This window comes from Stenella coeruleoalba (assembly GCF_951394435.1).
Source record: "Stenella coeruleoalba genome assembly, chromosome: 9".
Lineage (NCBI taxonomy): Eukaryota > Metazoa > Chordata > Mammalia > Artiodactyla > Delphinidae > Stenella > Stenella coeruleoalba.
The window spans coordinates 98,564,245-98,574,670 of record NC_137155.1 but is presented as its reverse complement, the minus strand read 5'-3'; the positions used below and the strand labels follow the sequence as shown (position 1 = coordinate 98,574,670).

The 10,426-nt window shown below is 61.3% G+C and overlaps 1 protein-coding gene across 1 annotated transcript; it reads left to right on the top strand.

Moving 5' to 3' along the window:
- The first annotated feature begins 1,200 nt into the window (after positions 1–1,200).
- On the top strand, positions 1,201–9,408 carry ZNF467 (zinc finger protein 467). Its single transcript, XM_079931965.1, has 5 exons — positions 1,201–1,519; positions 3,470–3,545; positions 4,024–4,140; positions 4,956–5,069; positions 7,524–9,408. The coding sequence occupies exons 2-5, from the start codon at positions 3,512–3,514 to the stop codon at positions 9,035–9,037; spliced, it is 1,779 nt and encodes a 592-aa protein (XP_079788091.1). The 5' UTR covers positions 1,201–1,519; positions 3,470–3,511; the 3' UTR covers positions 9,038–9,408.
- The last annotated feature ends 1,018 nt before the right edge of the window (positions 9,409–10,426 follow it).

The window sequence follows — 10,426 nt, the reverse complement described above, 5'->3', positions numbered from 1 at the left end:
GATGTGCCCCTGCTGCATGCTGTGCTTCTCTGTGCCCTGGTGTCCCCTCCAGGTGATGGGGTGTGGAAGCCAGGGGAGGCTGCTCTTCACACCGAGTCATCCCCACCCCTCCCGGGAAACCCACACGTGGATAGGGGAGAAATACAAGTCACATCCTTCCCTCTAAAGAGGCCAGGAGGGAGGAAGCTAGAACCCAGAGGAGATTGGAGAAAGAGATTAGAGAGGGAGGCCTGGAATAACCAGCCCACATTTTAGATGGAGGAGGACGGGATGCGGGGAGCTTTCAGGGGTTGGGGTGCCCAAGTGGCAAAGCTGAAGAGAAACGTCACAACCAGGGGCAGGGATGTCTGAGGGCACCCCTCCACACCCGACTGGCAGAGGTTTCCAGCCGGGTGGGAGGATCCGCTCCCCACCACGCCCAGGGGACTCTGCCCTCTCGTCAGCAGCGGCTCCCCTGGATGCCGCCCCGGGGAGTCTTCACCCCATCCAACTCCGGCCTCACCCCCGACGCCTCCTCGCCAGCCCTGCCTTTTCCCAGGTGACCTGGTTCAAAGCCCCAATCCCAATTTCTACTTCGAAGGTCACGTTCTTAGCAGGCACTGGGGCCCAGCCTGGTCTCCTTCGGGCTCTCCTCACCGCCCCCAAGGGACCCGGCTCCCGCGGTGGGTCTAAGATCGGTGGGGGGCGGGGGGGTACGGGTCTGGGTGGATCCGAGTGGGATCAGGGTGGAGAGCGGGGGCAGGGCCGCAGTTTCCCAGACCGACCCCACCGACCGACAGTCGGGGACTCGATCCCGCCGCGGGAGCGCGGCGCAGACACATTCCGCCGGACACTTGCGATTCAAAGACAGCAGCGCAGACACTAGCTCCCTTCCCCTTAACAGGCCCCCTCCTCTTCCCCCCAACTCCACACCGCCCCCCGACGCCCCGCGCTCCACCTTTCCCCTGGCTCCTCCCTCCGCGCCTGCCGGCACCCTCCCTCGCAGCCCGAGTGCCCTTCCTCCTTGCCTCCTCTCCCTCCTCCACCCCTTCCCCCCGCACTCCTCTCCCCCCACCCCTTCCCCTCCCCCGTCCTTAGCTCCCACTTTCCATCACCTACTGCGGGCCGTCGTTCCTCCAGACCCTCACCTGCCCGCCTAACCCGCTGGGCACCCTCTCCACTCCTGGGCACCCTGTCCCCGACCTCCCCCACTGGCTGCCCCGCTGCCCCCTCCCGCCTCCTCGCTCCCCTCCCCCTCCCGGGCGCCGCTTCCCCGCTCCCGCTCCCTCCGCGTCTTTTCCTCTCCCCTCCCCGCGAAGTTTCGGGGCTGTCAGTCTGTCAGTCTCCGGGCAGTCCGCACCCGGACTGCAGGCGGCGGGCGCCATCGCGAGCCGAGCCCGCGGGGGCAGGAGGCCGGGGCGCCGGGGTCCGGGCGGCAGCGGGGAGACCGTGGAGGCGCCCAGGGCGGGCGCTCCGCCGCTTCCCCGCCACACCCGCACTCGCAGCCACCGCCCGTGCGGCGCAGGTGACAGCCCCGGGGGTGCGGGCGCCCGGAGCGCAGCAGGGGTGGGGTGGGGCTGGAGGGGAGCGAGGGCAGAGGAGCGGCGAGGGCCGGAGAAGGGAGGGGTGGGACCGGGGAGGAGGGCCGGCTCGGGGGTCAGGGCTTTGAGGAGAGCGGAGAGGCGGCATCCGGAGGGATGGGCGGGGGCTGGGGAGAGGAGTCCGGGTGGGAGTCAGGTGGGAAAGGGTGGGAGGCCCCCGAGGGCAGGGAGTGGGGCGTCTCCGGAGAGGGGGCAGGGAGTGTGGGAGGGGGCCGAGGGGCACGGGCGGGAGTCGAGGCGCGGGGATCGGGCGTTCGGGAGGGGCGCGAGAAGGGCGCTGACAGGTGAGCCCGGGAGCCGGGAGGGCGTCGGGACGTGTAGTGAGCTCCAGGCGGAGGGGCTCCGGGGGACAGACGGAGGCGGGGAAGGGGGTGGGAGGGGTCTGGGCGACAGGAAACCTTGGGAGGGGTGAGAAGTCAGTGGGGAGCAGAAATGGGGAACGGAGCCCCGGAGAGGGAGGGGAGGGACGCGGAGGTGGGTTGGGAGGCAGGGGCGGGGAGGGGCAGGGCCGGCGAGGCAGTCGGAGGGAGCGCTGAGCCTCAGACCCGAGGCTTGCTGGGGGCCGGGCGACTAGGCGGGAGCTCGGGGGGGCGGACTGGAAGGGGGAGGGGAAGAGCAGTTCTGGGGAGTGGGGACCAGGAAGGAAGGGAAGCGAGAGCCCGCTGGGGAGGCAGAGGGGGAAGGGAGACGGGGCCTCGGAGGGGAAGGAGAGCTGCAGGAGGGAAGGATGGAGGGAGGGAGAGGGTGGTGTGGGGAGAGGAGGAGGAGGGCTGGGGAGCGGGGGGGGGAAGGGAACTGAGGTGAAGAGAGGAAAGGAAACCAGAGTGGGGGAGGAGAGGGAGAGGGGAGGGGAGAGCCGGGAGGAGGAGGGCGGTGTTGGGGAGGAAGGAAAAGAGGAGGGGGAAAGGAAGGGAGAGGGTTTGCGGCCGGGGAGGAGGAAGGAGCCGGGGGAGAACCGGGAGGGGAGGGAAAGGCGGCCCTGAGCCTGGGGAGGGGGAGGGGAGCTCTGCCGCGGAGGCTGCCCCAGCTGAGGGTCAGGGGGGCGGTGGCTACGGAGGGCAGACCCGAGGGGGCCGAGAGGGGTTGGCAGGCAGGCTGTGGGCAGGGGGAGGAGCCGGAGGGGCGGGGCAGGGGGCGGGGCTGGACAGCCAGCCAGCTTCCGTGGGGAGAGAGGGCGGAAGGCGGAGGGAGCGGGAGAGGGGAGGGTGGAGGGAAGGCTGCCAGAGACTGGGGGGGAGGGGAGTCTGCTGGGGGAGGGGCAGGGGATCCGCTGGAGGAGGAGCCGCGAAGGCGGCTCGAGGGCCGGGTGTCCAAGCCTGGGAAAGCCCCGCGGGGGAGGGGCGATGGTTTGGGGGAGGTGAAGCCAGAGTTATTCCTGCCTCCGGTGAGGACCCTCCTCCGAGAGCCTCCCCACCAGTTGCCCAGTAGTGATACTCACCTCCGCCCCTAGGCCGGCTACTGTTTCACCGGCTCCTGCAATGACAGCTGGAGGGCCTAGGAGACGAAGTTCCCGCTCTCCCCTCCGGTCTCCCACCCTCCACCCTCTCCCCAGAGAATCGATTGACTCCTGACACCCCCAGGCAAGGGCCCCGGGGGGTGGGGAGCGCTGAAGGGCCGGTGCTGGCTCTGAGAGACCTGCAGGTGAGGGTGGCAGGCTGATTTCCAGAGCTGACCTGAGCTTAGCTTGCAGAAACGGCTTCAAGGCCTTCGCCTTGGTCCACCTTCAAAGGTCTCTGCTTTCTGAAATCCACGTTCCCTCATTTCCCTCACCTGTACCTGAGGACATCACCTTTGGAGCTCCTGGAGATAGCTGACGGGGAGAGGTTGGGCAGAGCCAGGACCCAGGTGGAAGCTGAGAAGAATCTGAACAAGGTTGTATTTCTCCTTAGGGTCTGTGGCCGGATCCCCAGGAGGAGTTATCCTGGGTTGCCATGAGAGAGACCTTCGAGGCCCTCAGGTCCCTGGGTGAGCCAGCAGAACTGAAGGAACTTGGATGGGGGGCAGGGGAATAGGAGGATTCAAGAGCATACTACGCCTGCTGCTTCCCTAATTCAGACAGCAGAGCATCCTCAGGAGGTTGCCACCCTGATACCCCGGAGACCCGAGGAGCCTTTCTTTAGGGCAGCATCCTTTTCGGTTTCATCAGGAAGAATGCCTGGTCCATGTTGGAGGTTGTGCTAGTACTCACAGAACAGCAGGATATTTAAATCTATTCTCTCTTCCTTCTGTCGCCTGTCCTTGACGCAGTGCAAGGGGGCTGAGGTCGATACCTGGCCAAGCCACTGCAGGGCCTGGCTGTCCCTTGTCCTAGTTAGAGACCCTTCCTTCCTGAGCACATGGGGAAAACCCATTGGGTGGGCTGGGAAGCGGAAGACCCCCCCATCTTTGATCACCTCTTCTGTACTTTGTGCTTTACTTGGACCCATCGTTTTGCCTGTAACAGGACTCTCTGTGGGACAGCCGGAGATGGCCCCCCAAAGTGAGCCTGGGGAAGAGTCCCAGAATGCCCAGGAACAGATGTCCCCTCCCCGGGAAGAGAGAGCGCTGGGCAAATGCTCAGGTAAGTAAGTGGGGACCAGGGAAGGTGGCTCAGGGCAGAGTCTTCCTTCCTTTGTTATCAGGTGTTTATTGAGCACCTACTACGTGCTCCATGCTATTCTAGATATTCAGGATACCTCAGTGACCAAGGAGACAAAGATCCCTACCTTCCAGGAGCTTAATCCTAGTGAGGGCAGAGGGTCAACAGACAACAAATGTAGAAATAAGTGTACTTATAACCCGTGTTAGAAGAGGCTATGTGCTTTGGGGGCGTAAAGCAGGGTGAGGGAGCCTGAGACCACTGCAGGTAGGGGCGGGGCAGGCTGGAGGATTAAATAGTGGGGTGAAAGTAGGCCTCATTGGGAAAGTAAGATTGGAAAGAGGTGAGGGAGGCAGCTAAGCAGATGCGGGGAGAAGATGCCTAAGGCAGGCGTGGACCTGGCTTTCTGACACCCCGATCTCCTCTAATGATTTGCCTTGGAACTGGAGTCCATCTGGTGGCTGGGAGGTCCCCCATCTCCCCTCCTAGGAGCCTCATGTAAGCCTCAGGGCAGGGACCCTTCCTTGCTTCCACTATCTTACACACACATATTCCAGAAACTCCTCACAGCTGTGGCTCTTGCAACCTGCACGGCCTTAGCAGCTGCCCTGCTTGAAGGAGCCTGAGGCTGCCCTGGGGCAGCTGGGAATTCAGCCCCTGCAGGTATGATGTGGGATGCAATCCTGCCGGTGGGGCTGGGACCGGGGTGTCAAAAGCCCCTGCTTCCTAGCGCCAGTGGGGAGCTCTGTCCATCTCTGATGTCTGCGGCATCCTTGAGGTAGCCTGTTCTCTGCCAGGGCGCGAGGCCCCCAGACCAGAGGAAGGTGCCCCCACTGAACAAGCTGAAGCTCCCTGCAGAGGAGGCCGGGCATGTGCACCACGGAAGGCTGAGCCCATGGGCTCCTGCCCAGGTGAGTCTCCCCAGCGCTCCATCCCACCAGGGGGCCAGGCGGAGGGAGCCCCCCCAGGCCCTACCACCCCAAGATGAATCAGGCCCTGGCACCTTTCTGCTGTAGAGCTTCAGCACGCAGAGGGAATTCTACATCCACAGACAACAGGAGTCAGAGAGGCTGGCCACCAAAGAGAAACACGCTCTCACCTCAACATCCTCCAGAAGCCTTAACTTCCCAGCCTGTCTCCCCCAAAGTTCATTCCTATTGACAGCTTGAAATACGATTCCCAGGAAGACACATGGCGTTGATCAACCTTTTCATTGTCTCTCCCCAGACAGGCTCCTTCCCCCAAATCTCCACTGATCTCGGTGCCTCGCAGATGCTCCGAATCTGTTGTATTTGACGCATCTCCCCCATACGCAAGGCGATCAGACAGTTCGTTCCCTCTCCACAGTCCTACCCGTCACTTCCTTCCACTACCACCAGCTTTATCCCCTTCTGCCTGAGTGATGTCACTTATGGCACGAGGGCTTATTTCGTGCCCACTAGGTCCAGGCTGTGTTAGGTAGAGCGGGAAGAGGGGGCTCTAGAGTGACACGGTCCTGGTTTGAATCCTTGCTCCACAGTTTTTGCCTGAGCGACCTTGGATAGGCTAGAGGAGCCTCAGCTTGTCCACGAGAAGTAAGACTCACTTCTGCACAGGGGTTTTTGTGCAGGTTTGTGAGAGAGCGTATGCAGTGCTTCATCTGCAGTTGGCACTCAGTACATGGTGGCAATCCTCGTTTTCATTAGGCACGTAAAGAAACAGAACACAAGATGCCTGCCCTCCAGAAACTGAAATCTGATACCAATATGAGCCAGAGTAAAGAATGAAAAGAACAAATAACAATAAAGGCACGCCACAAGGAAGTGTAAAAGTGTCAGCACTTAAGTGTTTATATGAGATCCTCGTGCGTTGGATCTGTCAAAGGTTTTGTTGACTTGTGCTGCATATTGAGAGAGGTGTAGACTCCAGCTTGGATGAGGGTGAGGGGAGAGGATGGGAAAACATTCTAGGCTAAGAGACTTCGAACTAGGGAAGTTGACATGTGACTGGGGTTACAGAAGACCAGCTTGCCTGAAGTGAGGGGTTTATGCCTGGGAGTATTAAGAGAGTTGGACTAGGTTGGCGTGAGCCTCAGATGCAGCTAGAACTTACTTTATCCTCTAAATAATAGGGAGCTATGGGTGGTTCTTCAGTAGAAGAGTGGCACAGTGAAAATGAAAGCGACATCACAGTATGATAAATAGCTGTTTGGAACTGATGGATGGATAAAGGAAACCAGGAGTAAATCTAATTGTGATCGTGCACGTGGAATGTAACCAAGGCTCAGGCTATTACAGACGTTTAGAGCCAGACAGGACCTCCGATCAGCCGGTACAAAGGTTCTCAAACAAGAATCACTTTGGGAGCTTGAAAGAAAGAGAACAGATTCACGGGCCCGGCTCCCATAGATGCATTTTGTGAAAGTTGCCCAGGAGATTATGACGTGGCACCAGGTTTAGGAACCATGAACTGGTCCAACCTTTACGCCTAAGCGAGCTAACACACTTAGTTCAAAGAGATTAAGTGACTCAACCGTGGTCACACTGCTGCTGAGTGGCAGAGGAGAACCCAAGGGGACACTCCCGGTCTGGGTCCTGAGCTCCTTCCTCTTGGCCGGGCCATTGCAGTGCCCAAGAGTGGGCAAAGCTCCAGGGGAACCCATCTCCAACCTGCTCCCTCAGAGGGCCCTCCCTGCTTCTCCAGCGGTGGTACCATCTATTGGTCCTCCAAGTCCTGTAAACTCAATCCTCTTCTTAAACTGGGATTTCCCACCTGGCCCTAGAAGCAGCAGCGAAGGGCGTATGAGCAGGGGGAGACTTTGAGAAACCACAGGAAGGAACGCAGAGGTACTCAGTGTCCACTGGGGAGGAGTTAGAGAGCAAGGGGGGCATCAAAGGTGAAGGTCAAGGTTCCAAGTCCAGCCCGCTGGGAGAAGGGGGCTGTAGACCTACTGTTGACATCAGCGGGGTAGATCTGGGAAGGTGGGGTGTTTGGCGGTAAGCCTGCTGAGCTGTAACCAGTTCGCAGGACACGCAGGGGAGTGGCTCAACTGGGGATGAGAGGTTGAGGTTCCAGAACAGAAAGATCTGGGGGGCCACGTGGGCATACGAGCCGGGACAGGAACCTGAGGACTGAACCTTGAGGGGGAGTAATGGGAGGCTAGTCCAGAGGCAGGGAGGCAGGCAAACCGGGGCGAAAGCGTCCCCGCAGCAGAGCCCGGGAGGAAGACTTTCAGTGATCTTTGGGTTTGGTCATTCCCAGGAATTTCCAGTGGAAAGAGCAGAAGCTAGACTTCAGGGCTCCAGGAAGTGGTGGTCGTATTGGCAGATAAACGGCGCATAAAAAAATGTGGGGCTTAACAGACTCACCTTGTTTTGACCTTTCAGGGGAGGAGTGGATGATTCGGCAGGTGAAGGTGGAGGCGGAAGATCACGAGGCAGGAGAGGAGGTGGAATGGCCCCAGCATCTGTCATTACTCCCCAGCCCCCTTCCCGCACCTGACCTGGGGCCTCTGGCCGCCGCCTATAAGCTGGAGCCGGGGGCCCCGGGGGCCCCAGGGGCACTGGGCGGGCTCGCGCTGGCGGGGTGGGTTCCGACCTCGGAGAAGCCCTATGGCTGCGGGGAGTGTGAGCGCCGCTTCCGCGACCAGCTGACCCTGCGGCTGCACCAGAGGCTGCACCGCGGCGAGGGCCCTTGCGCCTGCCCGGACTGCGGCCGCAGCTTCACGCAGCGCGCGCACATGCTGCTGCACCAGCGCAGCCACCGCGGCGAGCGGCCCTTCCCGTGCTCCGAGTGCGGCAAGCGCTTCAGCAAGAAGGCCCACCTGACCCGCCACCTGCGCACGCACACGGGCGAGCGGCCCTTCCCGTGCGCAGAGTGCGGCAAGCGCTTCAGCCAGAAGATACACCTGGGCTCGCACCAGAAGACGCACACGGGCGAGCGGCCCTTCCCCTGCCCCGAGTGCGAGAAGCGCTTTCGCAAGAAGACGCACCTGATCCGCCACCAGCGCATCCACACGGGCGAGAGGCCCTACCAGTGCGCGCAGTGCGCGCGCAGCTTCACGCACAAGCAACACCTGGTGCGGCACCAGAGGGTCCACGAGGCGGCCGGCCGCGCCCCATCCTCCCCCGACGCGTCCGCCTCGCCCACGTCCCCTGCCCCGTCCCCAACTCCGTCCCCTCCCGGGCCCAAGCCTTTCTCCTGCTCCGACTGCGGCCTGAGCTTCGGCTGGAAGAAGAACCTCGCCATGCACCAGCGTCTGCACTGTGACGAGGGGCGCCCTTTCGGGTGCGACGAGTGCACACTGGGCGCCACCGTGGACCCCGCCGCTGCCACCGAGCCCTCGGCCTGCGCGCCCCGAAGCACACCGGCGCTCCCGGGCGCTCCCGCGAGCCAGCGGTCCTTCCTCTGCCCGGACTGCGGGCGCGGCTTCGCCCACGGGCAGCACCTGGCGCGGCACCGGCGGGTGCACACGGGCGAACGGCCCTTCGCCTGCGCGCAGTGTGGCCGCCGCTTCGGCTCGCGGCCCAACCTGGTGGCCCACTCCAGGGCCCACAGCGGCGCCAGGCCCTTCGCCTGCGCGCAGTGCGGCCGCCGCTTCAGCCGCAAGTCGCACCTGGGCCGCCACCAGGCGGTGCACACAGGCAGTCGGCCCCACGCCTGTGCCGTGTGCGCCCGCAGCTTCAGCTCCAAAACCAACCTGGTCCGCCACCAGGCCGTCCACACGGGTTCCCGCCCCTTCTCCTGCCCTCAGTGCGCCAAGAGCTTCAGCCGCAAGACCCACCTGGCGCGACACCAGCGCATCCACGGCGGCGCCGCCCACCCGACCTCCGAATCTAACCTCTTGGCTCCCGTCTGGCCCACTCCCACCGAGGTGGTGGCATCCCCGCTCTTTTTCTGAGCCTCTTTCTAGGCCGGACCCTGCCTTTGCCTTCTTTTGTTCCCTGGTTCCAGAGACCCATGCCCGACGACATCTCCTGGGCGGAGGAGCACAACGGCCTGGACAGCCTCCGGCCATTTTCCTTCCCTCTCTGTCTTGCTGGGGAGAAGTCTGGATAACCGGCTTTGACATTCTGGGACAAAAACAGTGCTGAGAGTGAATCCTTGCTAAGGAACAGTTAAGGCCTGAGTTCCTGGAAATCTCCCACCCAGAGACCCCATCGGAAAGCAGACATTTCCCGGACCACTCCTGACCAAAGACTGAGTCAGGACCCTCTAGGAGGGAGGGAAAGAATGGTGATCTGTGTACTGAAAGTTTCATTAAAATTACAATCTGAAGGTTCTGGGGCTGTGAAATGAGTTGGGGGGATGGAACTCCAGACTTTTCTCATCCACTCACCCACCTTAATCCACACACAGATACCCCTTCCCTTCCTATCCTGCGTGAGTTAAATTTAGCCAACTGCCGGTAATGGCCTTTATCAAATCAAAATGTGATCCAGCTAATTGCTAGATCACCATCTTGCTCCCTGCCTTTCGCTCAAATTGACAAGGAAGAAACATCAATATACATTTCTCATGCCAGGTGTCAAAGGCTAGAACTGTAGGGAATGCAAAGAGAGGGGACAGTGTGCCCCTGGCCATTCCTATGGGGACAGCGTGCCGCCAAGGGCTCTGGAGCTCCAGGGCTCTGCCTCTGTTTGCAGCTCTCCCAAGGGGATCTCAGAACAGCAGCCCCACCTGCCACTCTGCCTGGCAGCAGGAGGAAGGATGTTAGTGACAGATGAAGGTTGCTTTCGCATCACACTTTCCCATAGGTTCTCTCTTTACCATGGGTGCAGACATTTCTGTAGCTGTGCTTCCCCAGCCTAGACTGGTAGGAGAGCTGGGCTGGCTGGGAGTGACTGGGAGGGGTGGGATGATGGGGGAACGTGTTGGACTTGGAGTCAGAAGTCTTACCTTTGACCCTTCCTCAGCCTCTTGTAGGACTTGCGGCAGAGTCCTCATTTTCCTGGGCCTCTGCTTTCTCATTAAAATAATATTGCTGGGGCTTCCCTGGTGGCGCAGTGGTTGAGAGTCCGCCTGCCGATGCAAGGGACACGGGTTCGTGCCCCGGTCCGGGAAGATCCCACATGCCGCGGAGCGGCTGGGCCCGTGAGCCATGGCTGCTGGGCCTGCGCGTCCGGAGCCTGTGCTCCGCAACGGGAGAGGCCACAACAGTGAGAGGCCCGCGTACCGCAAAAAAAAAAAAAAAAAAAAAAAAAAAGATTGCTGGTGTTGATGAGGGCTGAGGCTTTTTTCCCAATTCTAATGGCACTATCACCAAAAAGAACCCTAGCCCTGCGCTAGG